This window comes from Ctenopharyngodon idella, chromosome 24 (genome assembly GCF_019924925.1).
Source record: "Ctenopharyngodon idella isolate HZGC_01 chromosome 24, HZGC01, whole genome shotgun sequence".
NCBI lineage: Eukaryota > Metazoa > Chordata > Actinopteri > Cypriniformes > Xenocyprididae > Ctenopharyngodon > Ctenopharyngodon idella.
This window is the reverse complement of record NC_067243.1, coordinates 8011945-8037627: the sequence shown is the minus strand read 5'-3', so window position 1 is coordinate 8037627 and position 25683 is coordinate 8011945. Positions and strand designations below refer to the sequence as shown.

The 25683-nt window shown below is 38.1% G+C and overlaps 1 protein-coding gene across 1 annotated transcript; it reads right to left on the bottom strand.

Moving 5' to 3' along the window:
• Positions 1–4383: 4383 nt before the first annotated feature.
• Positions 4384–25296, bottom strand: sin3aa (SIN3 transcription regulator family member Aa). The gene is made up of 21 exons (XM_051883806.1): positions 25160–25296; positions 22690–22899; positions 21572–21757; positions 21357–21463; positions 20077–20362; positions 18640–18888; positions 18402–18554; positions 17957–18112; positions 17716–17805; positions 17493–17611; positions 14065–14275; positions 13798–13914; positions 13473–13711; positions 12102–12285; positions 11421–12003; positions 9185–9354; positions 8754–8927; positions 8570–8662; positions 8393–8487; positions 8069–8264; positions 4384–5970 (listed from the first exon to the last, which is right to left on the bottom strand). The coding sequence occupies exons 2-21, from the start codon at positions 22867–22869 to the stop codon at positions 5740–5742; spliced, it is 3819 nt and encodes a 1272-aa protein (XP_051739766.1). The 5' UTR covers positions 22870–22899; positions 25160–25296; the 3' UTR covers positions 4384–5739.
• Between the last annotated feature and the right edge of the window lie 387 nt (positions 25297–25683).

The window sequence follows — 25683 nt, the reverse complement described above, 5'->3', positions numbered from 1 at the left end:
GACAACAACACAAAACCAGACTCAAAGAGAAATGCTCAGACAGTGCTGCTGATGGTATAGAGTGTGTGTCCTCATGTGGAAGTCAAAGCGATACTATTGAAAAGGGTTTAGATGTAGTCAAAAACGAACATCTGTTTCATTTACTTTTTTTTTTTTTAATCCACGGTTACGAAAGGCCTTTCGTGAGACTTTTATTCTGGCAACACACCTGCTCAGCCAATAAAAAACCCTCAATGTTCAGCTGTTAATATAAACGTCTCAGGAAGTCGTGACTCCATTGTTGCAACAGTTCTTTGGCTCAGCTCAAAGTTCTGAATCACTGTCGCCAACAAACAAACCCCAAGACACGAACAACAAAACATCAAACGCCGCGCAGCGATTAGTCTTCCTGCCACTGCGCTGCCAGGAGCTAAAAGCTGCTCTTTTCAACACGCTTTCACAGAACCAAACAACACAACCTCCCAACCCGGCAGTTGCCAGGTCCGCCCTGATTTCTGACCCGCTACACCATGAAAGAATGCGTGCGCCCTTCAATAAACACACTAAAGCCCCGGGCCACCGCACGAGTGTGCGCTGTTATGTTAATTTGATGAGGGGTTTGGTTCCGATGCTCCTCTCCGCGCTGAAAGAGCTCATTGTTGGGAACGGTCAGCAGACGGGGGCTTTGAGGAACACTGAGCGCTCTATGAGCTCGGATAGGGGTTCCCTGCAGCCCTCCAAATCTTCCGAGGGGCCCGCAGGGGCCAAAACCAGGCCAGTGCCGCTGTGAACAGAAACAATTAGAGCTCATCTGTTGTTTTGAAGTGAATCTAAGGGAGTTAATGAGACGATTTTACGCGTTCATTCAGGGTTTGATGCTCCAGCTATGCAGAATGGATTTTTCCGCATCCAGATTTGCATAGCATCCATCCTAAATTGCATGCAAGATTAGGATTACAGCTGGTTAGCACGGCCGTGTTGGTCCCTGCTGGAAGATGTTGTAAAAGGAAAATATTAATAAAAAATAGTGTTATGAACATCTCAAATCATAGTAGATTGCACATAGCATGCCATTTAGAGGATTTTCCTGTCTTTCTGGGCTAAAATAACCCACAATTCCTTGCGGTATGGAAGATGAGGTGTTCGTGAAGGTTTTTTTTCTAAAAAAAATAAATAAAATGCAATGGCTAGGTTGCAATAGATGGTACGATAAATGTATGAACGCAAATGTTATGAAGTTTAAGGTAATTAATTTGAGATTTATTATAGTTTTCTTAATATTTTGAATTTGCTTTTATTTTTATATTTTCAGTTTTCGTTTTAATTTTTAGTGGCTGTGTGCTTTTGACATTTTTTTAAAACTTTTTATTCTTTTTAAATATTAGCTAATTAGATTTAGTTTAATTTTACTTAATTTTAATGCTTTACCAACCTCTTTCAGTTAAATATATCATCTAATATTTATATTTTATTTTATTTAAGCTTTATTTCAATTAACAAAAATGCAGTCACACTTTAGTTTACGGTCCAATTTTCATTATTAACTAACTAACTACGACTTTTGCCTCAATAAACTCCTAATTAGTGCTTATTAATAGTTAATAAGTTGTTAAGTTTAGGCATTGGGTAGGATTAATTGTGGAATAAAGCAATAATATGTGCTTAATAAGTACTAATAAACAGCCAATATCCTAGTAATATGCATGCTATAAGCAAGTTAATAGTAAGAATTAGACCCTAAACTAAATGCTTTTAATAGTTTTATTTTTAGTTAATGATAATAACCCAGGATGCATCCAAACACAAACAATATACTACAAAAGTGTCTGTGACAACAAAACAAAAAAGAAAATATTTTTTCTCCATATAATGAGAGTCAACAAGTTTCAGTGTTGTTTTGGACCCCATTGACTTTCATTATAAGCACAAAGACACTTCATATTCTTCAAAATCATGTTATTTTATGTTACACAGATGAACGAAAGTCATACAGGTTTGAAACGACATGAGGGTGAGTAAATGATGACAGAACTTTCATTTTTTTTGGGGTGAACTGTGCCTTTAACAGGTCAGTCAGACAGCGACTTGCCGACTTCCTGTCCCGCCAGAATAATCAGCAGCAAAGCAGACCAGACTTTATGACGATAAGTTTGGCTCTGCATGACACCGAGTTTATTTGACAGTTTTATCAGCTTATAGAGACGCCAGATCACACTAATGAAGGTTCCCTCCGTATCAGTCTGTCTCTCTACCTCTGACAGAGCAGACTGCCTCTCTCTTTCTCTCGTTACCTCTCTGCAGGAGACTCGCCGCACCTGTCAGCCCGAGCACCCGTCAGAGACACACACAACAATCTGGGTCACTCTGACTGGGCCGAAGAAAAAGAACCATCCTTCACTTGTCCAAAATAATTCTGTCTAGTCACTGACATACAGACACACACACACGGATCATTCCAGTCAGACGGAGTCAGACGGGGTCCGCTGAGAAAGCAGTCGGATTTGATGAATTATTTGACACCTTTCTCTTCAAAAGACGATTATTTTGCTGCCTGATCTACTAGAAATACTTTATGTAAACAAACATTCCAATTGTAACGTAAAAACTATTCTCTTATATTAAAGGTGCAATGTGTAATTTTTAGGAGGATCTATTGACATAAATGCAACATATACATAATTATATGTTTTCAGTGGCGTATAAAGACCTTACACAATGAACCCTTATGTATTTATTACCTTAGAATGATCCATTTCTATCTACATACACCGCGGGTCCCCTTACATGTCAAGTCGCCATTTTGCGCTGGCATGTTTCTACAGTAGCCCTAAACGGACAAACTGCTCTACAGAGCGCGTTTGCTTGACTGGCTACTCTCTTCTTCCTCCTATGTTGGCCACCGCAGCTTCTATACATTGCAATTCGCATTCTCACCGCTAGATGCCGCTAAAATCTACACACTGCGCCTTTAATGCTGATAGATGAATGTAAATGCTAACGGACGGCTATCTTCAGTTAGCCTATGGAAGTCCATTTCCACCACATAAGAAAAAAAAAAATTGGTACATCATAATTGTGACATTAGTTGAAATTATGACAAGTCATAATTATGACAGAAGGTCTCAATTTTTATCTCAATTGTGACTTTTTAATCTCATGAGTATGTCAATAATGATGTAGCTACGTCATAGTTTCGCTTTTTATCTAATATTTATGACTTAGTATGGCATAAATTCAGCTTAATATGTCATAATTATGACTTTAAAACAATTTCTACTTTTCATTTAATAATTATAATTGTCATAATTTCGACTTTTCATCGAATGGATGAATCTGGATATCAGTCACATGTACAGTATATAATGACACCTTTTTTTAAACACAAAACTCGATAAAAATAGCAATTTTGTGTTTCATTTCATCATCTCACTAAAATATTTTGCATTATAGTGCTGGGTAGATTACTTACAAATTGTAGTCGGTTACCGATACATACAAAAAAACAGTAGTTAGTAACTACCTTACACATTTTAGGTAACATATTCGGACTACTTTTGACTTAACTCGCCTATCACATTGAATTGAATTGGATAATCTTGTACCATATTGATATAAAAATAAATACACAGAGAAAGAAAATATATTTTATTTGTTCCGTGGTCCAGTTCTGATGCTTCACTGTTGGCTCTTTCGGCGGTGGTCAGGGGTCAGCATGGTCACCCTGACTGGTCTGCGTCTATGCAGCTCCATACGCAACAAACTGCGATGCACTGTGTATTCTGACACCTTTCTATCAGAACCAGCATTAACTTCTTGAGCAATTTGAGCTACAGTAGCTCGTCTGTTGGATCGGACCACACGGGCCAGCCTTCGCTCCCCACGTGCATCAATGAGCCTTGGGCGCCCATGACCCTGTCTCCGGTTCACCACTCTTCCTTCCTTGGACCACTTTTGATAGATACTGACCGCTGCAGACCGGGAACACCCCACAAGAGCTGCAGTTTTGGAGATGCTCTGACCCAGTCGTCTAGCCATCATAATTTGGCCCTTGTCAAACTCACTCAAATCCTTACGCTTGGCCCATTTTTCCTGCTTCTAACACATCAACTTTGAGGACAAAATGTTCACTTGCTGAGTAATATATCCACCCACTAACAGGTGCCGTGATGAAGAGATAATCAGTGTTATTAATTTCGCCTGTCAGTGGTCATAATGTTATGCCTGATTGGTGTATATGTACCTTCTTTATACAGAAACTCTGAAACACTGGCCTAGCCCATTCAATATAAGAGGCATATCGCCCCCTGGAGGACACAGAAGACAACTACAGCCAAGAAAATGAAGCATTTTGAGCATTTCATCAAATATACAATGCATTTTAGAAGAAAAGGAACAAGCCAGATGTTTATGCTACAAATGTAATTTTTATTAATTTAAATATTATGCAAATAAAGGGTCTATAATGATCCACAGAAAAGACATGCTTTGTGACTCATTTTTAAAATGTGTATATATATTTATATTTAGATTTGTCCAGCAGAAATCTATCCAGAGTGAAGACTGAAATCTCTGACAACGATAAAGAAGACCTTTACATTCATAAGAGTTGTGTCTGCGTTTGTTTGCCAGAGGACACAGCTGAAGGTTTATCCAAAACGGTCAGTGATAAAAGTGTACAGAAACGAGATCCATATTCAAACTTGAAAAATTAAAATGCTTTTTTTTCTTATAAAAACGTCCATTTCAAAAACAAGAACCTGGATACATTTCTACTTTGCAAATTAACATTTTTACTAATAAAAAAAGAAAAGAAAAAGAAAGACAAAATAGAATAGAAAAGGAAACACGAAAGGAGAAAGAAAACAAACCCGACCTTAATAATCGACTCCCTTTGGTAAAAACTGCAATAAACGGTCTTGCATTTGTCATTGTTTTCCATGTGGTTCCCGCTTCTTTCTCCTCAAACGCCACACTAAAGCACTAAACACAACACACTTCTGGCATAAAAAGGTCTGGCGATATTTACACTGTATTTACAAATCTGTTGAATTGTGTGTGTTTATGTGTGTGTGTGGTTCACAGGTCATTTTCGCTGTAAGCTGGTGTATGGTGCAGAAATAAGTGTGTTTTCTGATTCGTAACATACCTTCACGCAGGCCTCAGATTTTTATTGCTGTCGCATTTATATTTTTTGCCTTTTTTTTTTTTTTTTTTTTTTAAGTAAAAACTGAATTTGTGCATTCTAATATTACAATGCAAGATTCGCACCTCAGATCTTTGTTCTCTTAAATGATGTGGCAGAATAAATCTCTTGAAGTTACGCTAAAGTTAAGTGCACTTATCCTGAAACGCTTTCGTTTTTTTTAAAAATCTGATTTCTTTTCCGCCACAGATTTACTCGGATCTGCTGCCTGTGAAGTTTTACCTATCAAAAACCAGGGAACACACTCGACTGGCGTTCAAGAGATGCATGAAATCCTAATATATATATATATATATATATATATATATTTTTTTTTTTTTTATTAGATCGGTGGGCTGGTCTACTGTAAGAGCTGTGCTGATTGGTCCGGGCTGGGTTTGACTGACAGGTCTTCAACCCCATGTTTTTTTGGCACTGGGAGACCTGCGTTTCTGCAGGAACAGCTTTATATATATATATATATATATATATATATATGAAAAAAACACTGTTAAAAATCTCACTTGGGTCACATGACAGTTGAGCTGTCACGCTGAGCTCCGCCCCTGTCTGCGATGTCACTGGCTCTTGTGGGCGCTGCCGTACTTGACTCTGTACTTATTAATGCGCTGGAAATGAAGGGTCTCGGGGTCACAGGTGGTGGAGCAGGGCAGCAGTCCCTCCCGCCCTTCTCCCATGAGCCACCTGCTGGTTTCAGCAGCCATGTCTCTGGTCACGTGCTCCTTCACCCAGCGCTGAGTCCAGGCGTGAAACCGCTGGTGCAGACGCGTGCTCACACGCTCGTGAGACTGAGAGAGAGAAAGAGCGTGAGAGCTGTGAGTCGCTGTGATGAGCTCCAGGTCATGACTCTGATTTAGTTATGAATGTGACAATTAAATTATGGGAAATAGCTTGACAAAAACTCCAATATTTTAAATAGACGTCTATTTGTTGATTTTATTGATTACCAAAGACAAGGTAAATGTTTATATTGCATATAATGAGAATTTGAAATGAGAATATATATATATATATATATATAGAGAGAGAGAGAGAGAGAGAGAGAGAGTCAAACCAAAATTTATTCAGACACCTTGAACATTTCATTAATTAATTCAGTTTATTCACTATAGTTTAAAAAAATTGTAATAAAATATGACAAGATTTCAGAGTTAAACTGTGTCAGAAAAAATTAATCTTAATTATGTCAGATAACACTTAAGCAAAACATGGTCAGGTCAAAGTGTCTGAATTATTTTTGGTCTCAAATTATTATCAATTTTACTGGTAGTCCACTGTATGAAGAATTTTTGGGTATAATATGTCACAGTTTACTTCATTTTGCTATCCTCACTTACAGAAATGAACTATAGTGTCCTGCACCCACTAGTAAAAATATATCAAAAATGTCTGAATAATTTTTGGTTTAACTGTGTAATATATATATATATATATATATACACACACACACACATATATACACATATATACACACACACACACACATATATGAATATCCTATCAATCCTATTAATACTATTAATATAAATATTAAAAGCCATATTGGCACAAAAAAAAAAAAAAAAAAAAAAAACACACTAAGGTAATCTTGTATGCAATTGCAAAATGTGAATGTATTTAATTATATTCCAGTATATATATCGTAAAAAAAAAAAAAAAAATGTATATATATATAATCTATATCTATCTATAAATAAACTAAAACCATAAAAAAACATTTTCGTTACTTTAAATAAAATGTTAATTTGTTCATTGAAATATATAAATAAATATATATATATATATATATATATATATATAAAAACAAACTAAAACCATAAAACATTTTCATAATTTGAAAAAAATAAAATAATAAAAATTAATTACAAATAATAAAAGCATTATTTCCGATTTTCATTTAGTTTAACTTGTACTAAAAAAATGAAAATAAAATAGAAATAAAAGTTAATAAAAACTATATAGACATATAAAAAAAAAACAAAAAAAAAAACGCACGCACAAAAAATTACCTAAACATTTACTACACTAACTGATATTAAAATGAAAATGGAAACATAAAATCTAATTCAAAATATTAATAAAAACTATAACAGTATCTTAATAAAATAACACACATTATATATATATATATAAAAATGTATCTTTTGTTGCAGTTTGGTACTAATCATTTTTGCATAATTATATATATTATCTGGATTTTTTGTTTATTTTTTTGTTTTTTAAATGTTTTTTTAAAACACTGTAATGCAACATAACTAAACTCCAAACAATATACAATGTAGTAAAAACGTTACCAAGCTTAGGCGTTATGGGTGTCACTTTGTTTAAAAAAAGGGGGACACGTGGGTTCATAGACGTGCTGGTTCTAGAGAAGGATATGATCTCATAAATAATAGGTTTATGCACAAATAATTTAGTACGATTATTTTATTACATTTTTTTAAGTAGTCAAATAAACGTTTAAAAGTGTCAAAAAATGGCCGATGCTTCCTCTGTATTAGAATCAGCGTTGGTCAATATAGAAAACTGTGAGAAACTAATTTCTATCATTTTGTCACGTTGCTCTTGGTGTGTATGTGTGTGTGTGTACTTGTTTTGACTACACTTGTGAGGACCAAATGTCCTCACTTATGTTGTGAAATACTTTCACAACCCACTAGTGAGGACACTGACTGGTCCTCACTAGTTTAAAATCAGCCAAAAGAGGTTTTTATTTAAATCTAATGTTTTGCACATGTTTCTGTGATGGGTGGGTTTAGGAGGTGGGGTGGGTTAGGTGATAGAAAATATCATTGACCTGATATAAAATCAATGGAAGTCTATGCAATGTCCTCACTAAGATAGCAAAACAAACCTGTGTGTGTGCGTGTGTGTGTGTGTCTTTACCTGGTGTGCTCTCAGCAGCGCCGTACGTCTGTACATGTAATCTTCTGATTTGAAGACATACACCATTTTATAGGAGTTGAGTTTGAACATGCACTCCATCTTCATGCTGTCTGAGCTCTCTTTTCTCCCTCCATCCTTCACCTCCTTCTCCTGAGACTCACAGCCACGCTGACACTTCCGGATCCGCCGCAGGTTTCTACAGGAACGACAAACCAATAATAATGAAGAAGTATTTACCTCTATGAACTTCTCTGCTGCATGAAAACAGTCTGAACGCTGATGATGAGAAGTTCAGGGGTCAGAGGTCAGGAATCACAAACACACCTTGGCAGAAACACAGGCTTCTGAGACAGATGATCCCTCAGGTCTGGAGACGTGAAATCAGCCGACAGATACCGCATAACGTAATCCGACCAGCGCTGGAGAACAGGGACAATGTATTAGATTTTATGGTAGACTTGTGGACGTTTACAACTATGTACGATCTATGATGGAGCTCACCTCGATTTCCATTGGCCCGTCCGAGTTCTCCTCCTCCGTGTCCAGCAGCTCCACAGTGAGCTGAACATTCCCTCGGTTCTTCATAAACATTAACTAGAGGGAGAGAAAGAGAGATTAAAGACTCTTAATACTGTAATATTTTCCATCAGGCTTTGCTGTTGCTGCTCGCTGGAGCTACAACTACCTTAAAGCAGTTCTCGTCGGACATGAGCTGCTCGGCTTTGCGCTGGTAAGACGTTTCCGCCGGTGCCCTGCTGCTCTGCGTGAGTAGAGATCCACCTGTGGCTGAGTGACTGCTCTCACTCAGGTACAGTTCTGTGACCTGAACACAGATGTCCTCACTCACTATGTGCTGTAGCTACAGTAAGAGACAGAGAGAACAAGAGATTTATATACTCTAAAAGGCAAATCAAGGATTTTAATATTGTTGAGGAATCCATTTTCTGTGATCTATTGAGACATTACACTATGAAAATATACTGTAACTCAAACCTCCTAAAGTTCAAAAAGATAATTTATGAAACAAAACTTATATTACGATCCCTTCAAGGAGTGTTTTTTTAGGCATGATATGCAAAATCATTATATCATGTCAGTTGATCTGGGCAGACGGACCTGTCTCACTATGTTCTGGATGAGTTTGTCCAAGGTGAAGGCGATGTAGGCATGAATGGTGAACATCTCTCGGAGGGAATCCTCATATTGAGATGCCTCCATATTCCCATCCAGCAGATTACGCACCATCTCCAGAAACGCTGAGTAATAATCCTCCACTTCTATGTCCACTGAAAGATCGAGAAAGAGAGTCAAAATCAGTCCAAACACAGCTACATTCACCACACTTTAAAAGTCAACATGAAATAAAAACCTGAGCTTACTTTCTTAAAGGGATAGTTCACCCAAAAATGAAAATCATCCTATAATTTACTTATCATCAAGCCATCCTAGGTGTATATGACGAATCTCTTTTCTGTTAGACGACAATCTTACAGTTATATTAAAAAAATATCCCGGCTTTTCCAAGCTTTATAATGGTAGTGAATGGGGCTCAAGATTTTGAAGCCCAAAAAAGTGCATCCATCCATCATAAAAGTAATCCATACGGCTCCAGGGGATTAATAAAGGCCTTCTGAAGCAAAGCGATGGGTTTTTGTAAGAAAAATATCCATATTTAAAACTTTATAAACTATAATAACTGGCTTACAGTAACAGCCATACACGAGCCTAGTTCTGGTGGAACAGTGACCTCTGACCTGACGCATTACGTACTGACGAATGTGGTAGTGCAGAGAACAGAGCAAAACAAAACACTGGTCACGAATTAGAAGTTTAAAACAAGAATTTTAAAAGAGAAATGTGGGAGGAGCTTGAGTTTGTTGCCCAGCCCTATTTGTTTGAACTGCGAGAGGCGTCTAAGCTTACGATACTCCTACATCCTGCGTCATACATCGGGTCATAGGTCACTCTTCTGCCGGAGGTGTTTCCAGCCGTCGCTGGAAGCCAGTTATTATAGTTTATAAAGTTGTAAATATGGATATTTTTCTTACAAAAATGCATCGCTTCACTTCAGAAGGCCTTTATTAACCCCTTAGAGTCGTATGGATTACTTTTATGATGAATGGATGCACTTTTTTGGGCTTCAAAATCTTGAGCCCCATTCACTACTATTATAAAGCTTGGAAAAGCCGGGAAATTTTTTAATGCAACTCCGATTGTGTTCGTCAGAAAAAAAAAGTCATATACTCCTAGGATGGCTTGAAGGTGAGTAAATTATGGGATAATTTTCATTTTTGGGTGAACTAACCCTTTAATAAATGTTCCTGGTCTTACTGTGTATGATTCATCAGTTATCCCGATGATAACAACAGTTATTCATCAGTTATCCCGATAAGTTAGCAGTAAAAACTAGGGCTGTCAAAACTAGCGTGTTGACGCATGCGATTAATTTTTTCAGTTTGAGGTGTTAAAAATATTTAACGCAATTAACGCAGCATCTGTTTTTTCATCATAATTTGGCTAGTGTTACAAACACGTTACAAGAATTACAAACGCGTTCTCATTTGAATGTCGTGTGCACAGAAAAACGCACGCCAGTATTGAGTTTTCTTTTACGCTTGAATAAACATTAACACACAGAATTATGCCAAAATGCCCGTTTTGTCGAGTATCCTCATAAGAGCAGACTTAAATTAGGTAAATAACGTCTCAAATGAACTTAATAGTTGTGAGAAAATTAGATGTGCATCAGATCTGTGTCATGTTCAGCAGCTCTTAAAGTGACAGCAGCCTAATAAACCAGTTGCTGTGATGTCTGTCATTAATGTTCATCAAAGAACAAAGGTAATAGAGAAAATTGCAGCTTTAATAAGGATTAATCTATATTTAATTTATCATTTATGCAGTGTAAAGACTGTAAAGTGTTTGATAACTTTATTCAATTTCTGTATATTTCCTACCTTTTAGACAGAAGGCCACAGGTAAATATGACATTTATTGTAATGGGTTTATGTGAAGATTGTCTTAAGTTCACTTAAATTAAAAGGTGTTATTGTTAAATGTTGACATTGATAGCTTTCAGTTATACTATAATTTTGAATATCTATAATTATTGTTTAAAAAAAAAAAAAAATCATTATTTAATAGAGACATCAGTAGCAGTATTAGTATCAGTGATACTGGCCTTCATACATAAAAAGATTAAACAAATATTTAAAGTTGTTTCTACATTAATTTGGAAAGTAACTGTGAAATTACTACAATATAAAAATATTAACTAAAAACTATTTAAAAAATGTGCAATTAATTACTTTTAATCGATTGACAGCACTAGTAAAAACGTTTCGTTACTCACTAGGCTCCTTCAGACGCAGCTGGATGGCGGTGTTTTCATTTTTGTCCCGCTTGAGTCCGAGCACTTCCCTCTCCCACTCGCGCTCCCTCAGGTCCTCTTCGATCTGTCGTTCGGCCTGCACGTAGAGCCGCAGCAGACGTGAGCACAGGGTGTGGTGCAGCCGGAGAAATATGTACCAGTTGTTATTCACATAGAACAGATTATACGCGTCCTCGCAGGAGCGAAGCCGCTGAGCCGTTGATGTGCTAAACAGAAGTTTGGTCTTTGTCGGGCTGCCACTAACTCCTCCCGTCAGCCCGTTGTGCTTCTTCGATGCCCCCTCGTCGATGTCCATGTCTTCTTCGTCATCCTCTTCCTCAGCGTCCGATAACACCCCTCGCTGGGAGAACAGCATGTCAGGGATGAAGTGGTAGATGATCTGCTTAATCTTGTATTTGTCCTCTTTGTTGATACTGCTCTGGCGTTTCACGTGGTGGATGATGAGCGCAGCCGCGTCCTCTAGAATCTGACGGTCCTCGTAGGTCAGTGTCAGGTGAGGTCCATTAGTAGACGTGCTGTTGTCTTCCGAAGCCTGTTCCTGCCGCTAAACAAACACACAATCATCAATCATGTGCTGGAAACTCGTCTCTCTGGGAGAAACAAACCCTTTTAACTTCCTCTAGAGGATAAAAAGCATCTCACCTCATCAAAGATGCTCTCGATCTCGTTGAGAAGCGTTTTAGAGCGCAGCACCTTAGTGTCGTTCTGCTTGAAGTTAATGCCTTGATGGTCCAGAGATTTCAGGTAATATTTCTCATTCTGCTCTCTCCAGATCTTGTTAAAACCCCTTTGAGCTTCACGCCACTCTTCCTCCTTCAACTTTAGCCTGAGACAGAATCAAAAGACAATACATTATTGATTACAACAATAACAAATGTAACAATAAAACAAAAAACTTTAAAGGGGTCCTTGATTATGATTTCACTTTTTTAACTTTAGTTTGTGTGTATTGTTGCTGTTTGAGCATAAACAACATCTGCAAAGTTACGACGCTCAAAGTTCAATGCAAAGGGAGATATTTTCTTTTAAAGAAATCGCTTTTTAAGGACTACAACGAGCTGACGTCACTAACCCCAAAATATACATAAACCCTGCCCCCGTGAACACACAACAAAGGGGGTGAGGCCATGTTAGGCTGCTTTAGAGAAGAGGAAGAGTTGCTGTAGTAGAGTGTTGTTGTCATGTCGTCATTTTACGTCGGACTGCTTCACAAACGAGGGTCAATTCAACGCTGGATTTGCACGAAAGATTAACATGACGGCACATGCTAGTCGATGAGTTGAATCAACTCCACAGCAACTACATAAATTTATCCACTAACCATTCAGAAACATCCAGTTTCATTCTAAAAGTTGTAACTTCTTCCTGAATCTCTACATCAGTGTCGACTCCGGTTTGAACAATGTAAGGCTGAACACCGTTACTGACAATCCTCATTTTGGCTGCATGAGATTCTCCAGCTTTGTTGTTGTTGAGCAACCGAAACATGAGCTGTTAAAGCTCCGCCCTCTTCTGGAAAGGGGGCCGGGAGCAGCAGCTCATTTGCATTTGAAGGGACACACACAAAAATAGCGTGTTTTTGCTCACACCCAAATAGGGGCCAATTTGACAAGCTATAATAAATGATCTGTGGGGTATTTTGAGCTGAAACTTCACAGACACATTCTGGGGACACCAGAGACTTATATTACATATTGTAAAAAGGGGCATAATAGGTCTCCTTTAATAGCTAAAATGTGCTGTCTCTAGATATTGGAAATAGCAAATTAAAAAAAAAAAAAAAAAAATATTGGTAATAAAATCTTTGAAAAGGCCAAATTGGTCAACCACTAGTTTTGAATAATATAATATAATATATGTAAAAACTAAAATGTAAAAACACAAACCTACTACTGCTAAATAAATGCTGGAGCAGTTTTGTAAAAACAAAAACAAATTTCTGCACAAACAACACTCTGAAACATGAGTAGCCCTTTGGACGGATGCTCATTCATAGCATTCATTCTCTCTAACCTCTTGAGGACAATGGGAACAGACACCGCTGGATTCTTCTTCAGTCCATCGATGATGTCCAGAGCTTTGTCTCCATATATCCTCTGGATGGCTTTCCTGTGGATGATCTCCGAGCAGCCGCCCAGAGTGTTGTCCAGTCGGAATTTCGCCTGCTCTTCTGCAGACATCCGAGAAAGCTTTTTTTGAACTGCCTCCAGAACACGAATGGTGGCCAGGTTGGTTTCCAAAACGACATCCAGCTAGAGGGAGGAGTCAACGACATCATTAGCAAGAATTACACCACAAAAAAAGCAGGTAAAAATGTTCTTTTGTGTGGAAGTCTCACCTCGAATCGCTCGTCCTCGCATCTGTACATGTGTTCTTCATACTGAGTCTTCTTGGAGCTCACAAAGGTAGAGTCCTCGGACCAGGAGGGGAAGGAAACCCAGGTATCATTCAGCACCTGTTGCATCCAGAAAGAACCAGAGTAAAGAGTTTCTTCATAAAAACCGATGTAATATGATGCATTTCTGAGTCAAACAACATTCAGTGGGAAACAATGTGGGCGGTAAAAATGGCATCTGATGAAGGTGATGGGTTTTGGCTCTCTTACCTCTTTACAGAGTGATGTTCTCCCGGTACATTTGGGCAGCTGGTAGCTCTTGGGTAAAGCTCGGTAACTAGAGCCCAGACGCTTGCATGAAGCGTAGTCAATTTCCATGGCAATTCCTTCAGTGGCTCTTTCTTTTGGGTACGTCTCCAAGTGTGACATCTCCTTATATCCAAGGAAGTTCTTAAACCAAGTGAACAGCTCAGGAAATTTGCTAGGGGAAAAAAATGTGCTAATTATTGCCAAGAATCACACAAACTCCATACTGCAAAATAAATGCTAGGGGCAGCTTTGTAAAAATGAATTAAAAAATAAATAAAAATATTTAATACACTATATAGCTTTTTTTGGTCAAAATTAACAATCCATACATCAATCCTTCTTTCCAAAACGTGTTTTAGAAGTAGGGATGGGTATCAAGAACCGGTTCCAAATTTCCAAGAACTAGTGATTCAATAAGAAATGCACATTTCAATTCCGCTTATCGGTTCCTGTGTGTGCATTTTAATGTGATTTAAACCATTCAAGCGCAAAAGACTCACACGCTGTTTGAGCGCGCATTCAAAGGGCGCTTACAGAAAAGTGATTTTAATGTGATTTTAAACCTATAAATGTTACACATGCGTGGATCCGTGCAGCTCTTAAAGCGACAGCAGCCTAACATTCCTGCTGCCGTCTCTATAATAACAGTAATCAAACAATACTAGACAAAGAAAAAAATTCACTCGTTCTTGACTGAATAACTTTTGTAACTATAGTTGTAATGTAAATTTTATTTATAAAGTGCAGTGTTATTTTACATTTGATTAGTTTCTGAACGTGAATACCTGAAAATCTTAAAACACTTTATTTCAATCATATATTTGTTCAGTTGTAATTATTTGTTGGGATTTTTTATTTGTTCTTTTTCAATTACTGAGTGTTTACTAGTCTTTAATAATGCTTGAAATGTATATTAGTTAGGCTAGTTGTTTTTTCTATGGCATTTTTAAACCATAGGCAAAAGTTCCTTGTGTAAGTGTTTTTGGCCTATTGATTTTTGTTCATGGTATTCAGCTACAATGAAATGTTTTGCAATAAGACTTAAAATGTTAATTATATCTAAGGTTTTTTTTTTATCTTATTGGAATCGAAATTAGGAATCGATAAGAATCGGAATCGATAAAATTCAAACGATACCAACCACTATTTTTTAATCAGTTGTTTAATAGTTTTAATAGAACTGAAATCGGACCCGAAAAATTTCCCAACCCTAATTATAAGTGTTTATATTTTAGACCTGTAGTATGATTAATCCAATGCAACTTCACACGTCCAACAAGGTGCAGGGAATAAAAACAAATCTATTTTTGAACAAAACCAGCAACACTTGTGGCGTGGAGGAATCAGAAATGATTTGTTCATTTCTGATCCCTCCACGCCACAAGTGTTGCTGGTTTTGTTCAAATATATATTTTAGATCTGACAGGATGGTTTTTGTGGGAAATTGCGTACAAACATCACTCGTCCGTGCGTGTCTCATCATATTCGTAAATAGAGAAAAGTTTCTCCAGCTACTTTGATGCGTATATGGTGTGGGAGTGGCAGAGGTAAGTTGTCACAACGAGTGAGAAAGGTTGACATGGAGCAGCTAAATCTCAAACGAGGAGAGTCCGCTGGGAAAAAGAGAACGTGACAGAGCTCGTAATAAAACAAGAATCAACATTAGCTTAGCTTTTTGGAGATGGCACGAACTGAGCGATTTGATGTTGTGTTTGATGTTGTAAAAGCGATGTGGAGATGATGGCGTCTTCATTACCTAACAGGTAAGGTATTTTTTTGAACAGATACATTGCCATTTGTAGCTCTCTAACAGAGTTTATTGTAAAACATTATCTATTGTGAAGGGTCATTTAATTATGGTTATTGTAGCGCTGTACTGGAATTTATTTTCAAAAAAGTACCATGTCTTCAGCTAGTCAGCTTGAGATCCTTTCCATCTAAACTGGTTATATCTCTTAAGCCTAGTAGTGAATATTTAATAAGCAGTAGGATAATTACAGAGCTAAAGCACAACCAAAACAATGTTCTTAAATGCATGCAGTTTTGTTTTTTAACCGCTTGAGGGCAAAAGTTACATAGCAGGGCTCGACAATAAGGACTGCCCGATGGCTCGGGGCCAGTGTGAACGATGCTCGGGACAGTAGACGGAACGGTCACTTGCCCGATCGGGCCAGTGCTGTAGGGTGTGAGATATATATCATCTATGATATCGTAATTGTTGATTTAATGATCTGAAATTATCGAGTATGTCCCTCACTTCACAAAAACACACCCATCGAGTGCACGCATGCACTACGTGACGTAGTCTAGTAGGTTAGACTAGTGCGCGTGCATATTTAGAGTGCACGATTTCACTGCGTGATTTAGTCTATTAAAATGCATTTAGAATGCATCAGAATTCAAGATAAGGGGCAAAAATGCCCCTGTATATCTTCCATATTTATATAATTTAATATAGTTAACCAATTTTAAACAAAGAGCACCATTTTTCTCCAAATATCAGCACGATTACAAATGTGATATTGATTTTATACAGCGTACAGTTTAATGAACAAGAACTTAATATCAAGTGACTTACATTTTAGACACTAAATCACCTGTTTCGCTCTATTTCGCCTACAAAAATAGTTCCAAAGTCCACACAGCATTATTTTGCGTCTCTGAGCAACACTTCCTGAATGAATCAGCTGTTTGAATGAATCGGTTGAATCTCAATGACCCGCTCATTAACAGTGATTCGCTGCCACCTACTGGCGGGTTTAATTTCACGTTTAAAGTGTCTTTTCACTTTTAAAATGATTTCAAATAACAGTATTTAACGTTTTATATTTTCAACATTTCAAAACATTATTTACGCATCTGTAACTGCTCTTGACTGATTAACTTTAATAAAGTTTAATCTATAGTTATATAGTTAGTTATACATTAGATTACAATTTCTGTACCTGAAAATCTCCTGTTTAAACGTACATAAAAAAACTTGAAAAGCACCGTTTATTTCATTTAGTTTGTTCTGTTGTATTTATTTTTGCTATTACTCAATTTGATTATTTGTTACTCTTCTATTACTTGCTGTTTATTTGTCTAACAATATTTAAAATTTAAGTGAGTTAATCTAGTAGCTTTTGGTGTCATAATCCTATTTATTAAGGTTACATGTATCAAAAACAATAATTAGGCTTTTTTATAGGCCCATTTTCTTTTCTTTTATTAATTTTTTGTTGTGGGGCAAGTGAAAATTTTGGCAGGGCAAGTAAAAATTTGAACCACTGGCCTGACTGGGCCAGTAGAAAAAATCCTTAGCGTTGAGCCCTGCATAGTGTACATTTAAATTAAAATAAATAAAATAACATACATAAAAATCAAACTCCATTTTAAACTGAACTTACCCCAGGAATGGAACCACAAGTTGAACAAGCTCAGCACGAGAAATTATTTCCTCATTAAAAATGATTAGACACCGGAGGAAGTTGTCGTAGGCTTCAGCACTTCGCAAAGCTTTCCGCACCTACAAACAGATGAACAATGTCAGTCGATATTGGAAATGTACTTTTGAAATAAAACAACCTGCTTATTAAATCAACATCACTACATTAAACCAGAGCAACTCACTTTGTCAAAGAAAAGAGACTCTGTTCCTCCGCTGTGTTTGCCAGCCTCAGCCGCCGATGAATCTTTGATATTCATTAACTTCAGCTTTTTCTTAAAAATTAGGAAATAGGGAAATCAAGAAAGTTAAAGTTAATAAACCAAATGAAGATGATGCTTTCGATCAGTAAGCAAAAGGGGGCGACATGCCAAAAACGATGAAATTCATTCAATATAAATGCAATGTATTTCCATGGAGTGGTACCTTCACAGGTGGAGTGACGGGTGTAGTCGGATGTTTGCATTTCTGGCAGCCGTTCTGATTGAGCCTCTGCTTGTTATTGAGCTGCGGTTTCTTGACCGTTCCACCGGGATCTTTACCCATAGTTTCAGCCTTCTCCGCTGCAGTCTTCCCCAGCAGCTAGAGGAAGTTCATAACAGAAATATTACAGTTAACTAAAACTAAACTTTAAATACTCCATCATTTTTGGTCATACAGATAAAGAGTAATACATCGTTTGAATCTGTGAAGAGTTTATTTGTGTGCGCTTACAATAACAACAAAACGTGCTTTTGTAAAATAATAATAAAAGTAAACAGGGTGCGATTTCTGCCGTCTCTCTCTGTGAACTTGAGCGCACCAAAAAAAAAAAAAAAAAAAAAACGGAGCCGAAAGAGTGGGCGGAGTCAGAGCAGAGGTGGAGACTCACCACAGAGCTGTTGGCATCTGGCAGGAACTGTCCGAACTCAGAGAGCAAATCTTCCTGGTTTTTGAAGAGTTGGGCCACCTCAGCGTAAACTTCCTGCTCGGTCAGGGCCGGGGTGTAGCTCCCACCCGCTTCTTTAGCATTACGCTGCTCCTTCTGATTAACAAAACAAGAGATATTTGTAAATTGAGTGTGGATTATAATTTATAATTTAGTGTTTTTAGTGTTTGTCTGGTCTGACCTGGTATTTGTGCAGGATCTCGAGGAAGGACTTGTAGATGTTGGGCTGGCCCTGGAAGCGATTCTTAATCTTGTTGACGTAGTTGATGGCGTGGTTGAACTCCACAGGCTGGTTGTTTTGCAGTGGTGGGGCGGTGGGCATGGCGTTGATGGGAGTGTGGGGCTGCAGCGGGGGGGAACGCGGGGATGCGTATGGATGGATGGACGGAGTGGGATGACTGCTCGGAGTCGGAGCTGGAGACTGCAGCGGCTGTACAGAGAGAGATGGGAAAAAAAAGTAACCTTGAGAAAAGACATTTGCAGTGTGACTACTAGGTACAATTTTCATGAATTGATTTTAAATTCACAAGCTTGCTATTGGATTTTATTCTGATCTCAATTCAATTAAATTTTGATTCATTTGGATATATATATCAGGTACAGTAGGTGTAAATTTTTCTTAAAGGATTAGTTCACTTCAGAATTAAAATTTCCTGATAATTTACTCACACCCATGTCATCCAAGATGTTCATGTCTTTCTTTCTTCAGTCGAAAAGAAACTAAGGTTTTTGAGGAAAACATTCCAGGATTTTTCTCCATATAGTGGACTTCAATGGGGACCAACGGGTTGAAGGTCCAGTTTCAGTGCAGACTCTACATGATCCCAGATGAGGAATAAGGGTCTTATCTAGCGAAACGATCGGTCATTTTCTAAAAAAAAAATAATAATAATAATAAAAATGATATACTTTTTAACCACAAATGCTCGTCTTGCACTGCTCTGCGATGTGCCATGCATTACGTAATCATGTTGGAAAGGTCACACTTAATGTAGGCGGTAAAACAATGATGTTGGACGACTTTGAAGTTGGAGGAGAAAAGGACAGTACCTACCGCGGTACTTCTGCCTACGTCACTGTGACCTTTCCAAAGTAATTATGTAATTCGTGGCACATCACAGAGCAGTGCAAGACGAGCATTTGTGGTTAAAAAGTATACAAATTTTATTTTTTTTAGAAAATGACTGATCGTTTCACTAGATAAGACCCTTATTCCTCGTCTGGGATCGTGTAGAGCCCTTTGAAGCTGCACTGAAACTGTAATTTGGACCTTCAACCTGTTGGTCCCTGTTGAAGTCCACTATATGGAGAAAAATCCTGTTTTCCTCAAAAACCTTAATTTCTTTTCGGCTGAAGAAAGAAAGACAAACATCTTGGATGACATGGGGGTGTGTCATCCAAGGAGGAAATTTCTATTCTGCCAGAAGCTAGTTATTATAGTTAATAAAGTTTTAAATATGGATATTACAAGTAACTAACCCTAACCGTAACTCTATAGTAAGTACATGTAGTTAATTAATAGTACTTAGTACATATGAGTAATTACAATGTAACTACGGCACTGTAAAATAAAGTGTAACCGAAAAATCTATATTTTTAACCCAGCCCTTGTGACTACCTTGCTTTTTGGCGTGGGTTGGGCGGGAGGTGTGGATGCCAGGCTGGGAGGGTTTGTGTGGATCTGGTTCTGGTTCTGGTGCTGCGGCTGCGGCTGCACGGAGATGCCATGAGGTGTGATGTGGTGGATCTCGCCGGGCGTAGTCACGTTAACCAGGTCATTGTCCTTGTATCTCGTAACTTCAATCTTGTATCCCGGCGGAAGAAATGTGTTAAACCCCATAATGAGATCAGGGTGACCCTTAAAGAGCTGCGACACTCTGCTGATTACGCCCGGAGTGTCAATACTGCAGAATGAGAGAGAGAGAGAGAGAGAGAGAGAGAGAGAGAGAGAATTTGCAGTTATTAATTATGATAAAATATTTTTCGGTGAAACAGAACATTGTGGGAAATAATGTAGGACAGGACTTGAATGTGAGAAGAGGACAAGGACATTACATGCATAATAGTTTATATTATTTTTCTCCGCCCACATGGCGTTGCTTAAGTCAAAAGAAATCTCATGATAAAAATTTGATGAAAGCAGTAAAAGATTTTTATTGAGAAATGTTTTAATTGAGAAATACCTAAATAAATATTATATGTAAATAGAAACAATGGCTTGTAAGTTTCAATACCATTCAAAATTTTGGGGTCAGTAATTTTTTTTTTTTTGAAAAAAGAATACTTTTATTCAGCAAGGACACGTTAAATTGATCAAAAGAGAAAGTAAAGACATTTACAATGTTACAAAAGATTTCTATTTCAAATAAATGTTGTTCTTTTGAACTTTCTAATTATACAAGAATCTTGGGGAAAAAACAATCGCCTTCTCCACAAAAACATGAAGCAGCAAGACTATTTTCAACATTAATAATAAGCAGATATGTTTCTTGAGCAGCAAATCATCATATTAGAATGATTTCTGAAGGATCATGTGACACTGAGGACTGGAGTAATGATGCTGAAAATTCAGCTTTGATCACAGAAATAAATTACATTTTACAATATATTCAAATAGAAAACACTTATTTTAAATTGTAATAACATTTCACAATATTACTGTTTTTACTGTATTTTTTTTTAGCAAATAAGTGCTGCCTAATTAGAGACTTCTTTTAAAAACATTAAAAAAAATCTCAAATTTTTAAACCGAAGTGTAATTTCTTCTTTATTTTGTTGTTATTTATATAAAAAAATAAGGGTTCAACCTGTTAGGTATAACAGCATACAGTTCTTGCTGTGTTATAGTAACAACTAATAAAATTTTATCATGACAATCCTACATGTGAATAAACTCACCTCTGAGATTTAAACTCTTTCATGATATCCAAGAAATCATTGTAGACCTGTGGCTGACTGCCAAACTGGAGCTTCACCTGGTCCAGGTAAGACAGGGCGTCCTCCACCTGCAATAATGAAAACAACAATCCAGTTTATCTCGCGCACACAGCTGCCATTGCAGGATCGCATTTGTTAGACTCCCAAAACGAACCACACACAGAATCCTGTCCCACCTTGAGTCTCTGGAACTGCTGCTGCCCCTGTGCGGATGCAGAGGGTGTGGGCGGGTGGGCGTGACCCTGCACCGGTGCAGGACCGTGAGCCTGGACCGCTGCTGGACCATGATGGTGAGGCCCGCTGTGGACCGCCGGACTGGGAGTGTGACCGTGACCACTCGAGCTTTGGGCCACTGTAGACACCTGAAAACAGCAACAGTGCAAAGATCTCATTAATAATGAATGAGGTTGTTTCATAATCATAAGAAAATCCTCCAAACTAGGCAAGAATAATTATTTTGTCCTGTATATATATATATATATATATATATATATATATATATATATATATACACACACACACACACACAGTAGTCAACATTTGAAGTGGATCAAAACCTTTTTTCTTAGGACAACTTTGATTAACTTTTGATCCACTTCAATATATATATATATATATATAAAATAAAATATAAAATCACTTAAACTTATTTTAAGTTTAAGTGTTTTTATATTTTATTTTATTTCAGCAACATTTCTCATTTTCATTTAGTTTAACTATATAAAATTATTTAAATCGGAATTAAAAATGAATAAAAACTATACAGACATAAAAAAATAACAAAATTAATAAAACTATAACTAAAATTTGAATGAAAATAGAAAACAAAAATTAAAAAAAATATATAAAAACTATAATAGTATCTCAATGATACTAAAAAATATCATTTTGGTCTAGAGTCACACTTTAGATTCTGGAGTCACTCTGGATTAACTGGACGCAGTGGGAACACATTTCTAGGAGCTATAGACCTTATGTGCCAAAGAAAACAACCGTTTTTGCAGTAGCTCTGTATATTTATATGGCTTCGCTGTTGAAGATTAATTAGCTGGTGAAGTGGATTTACTTTTTGTAGAGTTAACGAAGGTTATCATAAGCATTGTAAAGCGGATATCATAACAAATGTCAGTTAGACGGAAGATTTTAAAACGAGCGGTTCATTCATAAATCCGTAAGATCTTACCTTCATGCTGTGGAAATACAAACCGGAAGACAGAACACAACGAGCGCAGTGCTTAAAAGGGGCGGGGCTACATAAGGTCTATATATGCCTCATGATGGCGAGTGTTCAAACCTGGTATGTCTGGGGAACCGGGTACTGTATTCCTGGAGTAGGCTGCATGCCGTCAGCCACAGCCTCGAATACGGCAGGCGCTGGGGCAAGAACCCTGTGCTGGAAGCCCTCGGCGCTGCCGGGAAGCCGGCGTTGTTGTGGGGTGAACACCGGCTCCTGATCCTCTAAACACCTCCTCATGCTGTACTCATACTCAGAGGGCACTAAGACCTGAAATAGACAAGACAAAGAAACCAACTTAAGAAGTATGAAAAAACATGATTTGGCTGTAGTCCAAACCATAAGCAACAGGAGATCAACTAGTCTAGATAACTATCGGATGAGTAACGTTCACAAAATGTGTATATAATATGTATATATACATGAGCAATAGTGTGTATGTGCATATATAAATGTGTATACCTGTACATTTAAATATGCATGTGGTGTATATACACATGTGATTGGTGTGTTGTGTATATAATAAATGTATATGGTGTGTGTACATACAGTATGTGCATATATATATGTATGTGTGTATGGGGTTTGTATATACATGTGCTTAGTGTGTGTGCGTGCCTCTCCTGCACATGCATACCAATAATGCTAACTTGCTAACTCGCGACTAAAAGTGACTAAAGTTTAGTCAGGTGTTTCACCATTATCAAAGCAACTATGAAAACTAAAGGTCGGAAGTTTCAGTCTGACAGAAAACCAGCTCACTGAGAGGAAAAAAGTTCAGAAATACTGAATAAAACTGGTAATTTATAGCTCTGAGACTCACCCGCTTCTGTTAGCTGCGCTTACAGTACACCAAAGCGGTTAAAATATCCCCGAAATACTAAAACTCTGTGTGAAAATACCGATAAAACACATTAAAACTGAGTTTAAAATCAACTAACGCATAAAATCCTGTTGAAAACAAGCGGTAGGGAGGGGAGGGGCTAGCTTAGGCTTTGCACATAGTCTCCGCCCACTCGGTCTCTGATTGGCTCATTGCTCAGGAGACGGCATTGGGTTGTATTTTTATTGAACATTCTCAACTGTCACTCAAACAAGAAATTAACATTGTTCGGGGGGTTGAGCCCGCCACTGTTTCACACACGTAAAACACACACACACAAGCACAAACACACACGTACGCGCACACGCGCACACACACACGCACACACAAAACTCCTAAGACGGCGACTGGCTTTGAGCAGCACATAATTCTCTCTTTAGACTGGTGTAGCAATCTGTTTTTAGCTACGTCCGGGTTTAGCTTTAATATAACGCGCGATTACTCTTTGTGATACTATTAATAAAATCGCGGCATTATATCTGAACGCTTTCAGCAACTTCCTGAACTTCCTGCCTGAGGTTACGTCATTTTTTACGCCCCCTCAAAACAGCTGGCCAATCAGAAAGAGGAATTTCATTAAATAAACGCCTCTTATAGAATTCCTTGACTCCGATTGGTCAGGCTTGCTGAGAACGCGTAAAGCATGACGTAACCCAACAGGGGCGTTCCCGCAGAGAAATCCTCGATTCCGATTAGTCGGGAGCTCTGAGAGGGCGTTATGTATGACGTGAGGCTCATATTGCCATGCTCCGCCCACGAGAGGCGGGGCTTAAGCTAGTGCCCGGGATTCCTCGCCCCGTCCGTCCGCAGTCAGAGCTGAGGCGCGCGCGTGTATGTGTGCACAGCGTTTCGCGTAAATACGGACAAAACCCAATTCAACCCGAACCAAAACAGCTCAAACTGACAGAATAAGCAAGTTCGGACTGATTTTGATGCAAAGCGCTCAAATATTCAGCATGTTCGCGAGCACCAAAACACGACACCGAACAAAAGATCCGCATATAAACACCGTCAAACGTTTATTAGGGACAGATTTCATGATCTCATGATTTCTGGATTGAACAAGCACACACGAACATGACACCACCAACACACACGCCTATTTCATGACATGTTGTCCTTTAGTAATCAGACCCAAAGTCAAAATGGGAACTAAAAATCTGATCGCGTAAACATGGACTCTCTATGTGATCATGCGAGGATCTGAAATGAGGGATCCGATCACACATTACAGCACAAACACGCCAGTTGATCTAATATTCTTTGTTTACTGGGAGACTGAAGGGGAAAATGTCTAACCGTGTTTGAGCACCTCTTCCCTCCCCCTCTGAACACCAGACACAGCTACAGATCTGCTTTCAGGTCAAAAACAAGTGCTAAAAGCCCTCGTGAAAGCATTGGACACAAACAGATGGGTCTGTGTGTCATAACATAGAGATACACGTTTCTTTGGGGCTTCAGTTGGCCAAAGCTTTGCCCCTTTTCTCCCCTTAATGTGCCATGATCGAACAAACAGCCCCGATTAACACATTAAAATCTCTTGAACGACCAGCCCTTTGCAGAAAGCACTCAAACACCGACAGAAACATATATTCGATCAAAAGAGGACAACATAAATTTGTTTTCTTTTGCCCAGCTGCTACATACCTGCGAAAAAGAGCCTCGCACTCCGGATTCGTGTTTGGAACAAATAGTTGGGAACGCCCCCCTCTCCTCCCATTGGTCTACGCGACAGTATGCGTCATCTGGATTTGAATACGACCCGCCAAATCCATAGGAACAGAGATGTACTTTGCTTTAACACACCTGTAGTATCGGACTAGATGCTTTTCTTTGTAATTATTATTCACTCTGAAAGACACACGCACACAAATATGTGTTATCAGATAATAAATACCCTCAACTGAAGCAAAATAGTAATATTTTAAAACAACATTGTTTGAATTTGACTATATCAACTGACAGAGATGTGGCAGTACTGTATGTGTTTGCGATTTTATTTTGGTGAATTAGAACACGCCCCTTGCCAAAGCCCCGCCCTCGAAAGGCAGTTTAGCAAAGAACGCGCAAAATGATTGACAGATGGAAAGCGTTTCTGATTGGCTAAATAAGCGCGGGCCGCTCCCCTTCCAGTTTAAAGAGCCTACGGTTCGTTAGTTTCTCCACCCTCA

Excerpts from the sequence above, each read along its gene's own strand:
- sin3aa (XM_051883806.1), bottom strand. The coding sequence starts at position 22,869 with ATGAGGAGGTGTTTAGAGGATCAGGAGCCGGTGTTCACCCCACAACAA. Across the intron at positions 9,355-11,420 it reads GCTGCGTCTGAAGGAGCCTA|TGGACATAGAAGTGGAGGAT; the intron begins GTGAGTAACGAA and ends TCGATCTTTCAG. Across the intron at positions 8,265-8,392 it reads AAGCCTGTGTTTCTGCCAAG|AAACCTGCGGCGGATCCGGA; the intron begins GTGTGTTTGTGA and ends TCGTTCCTGTAG.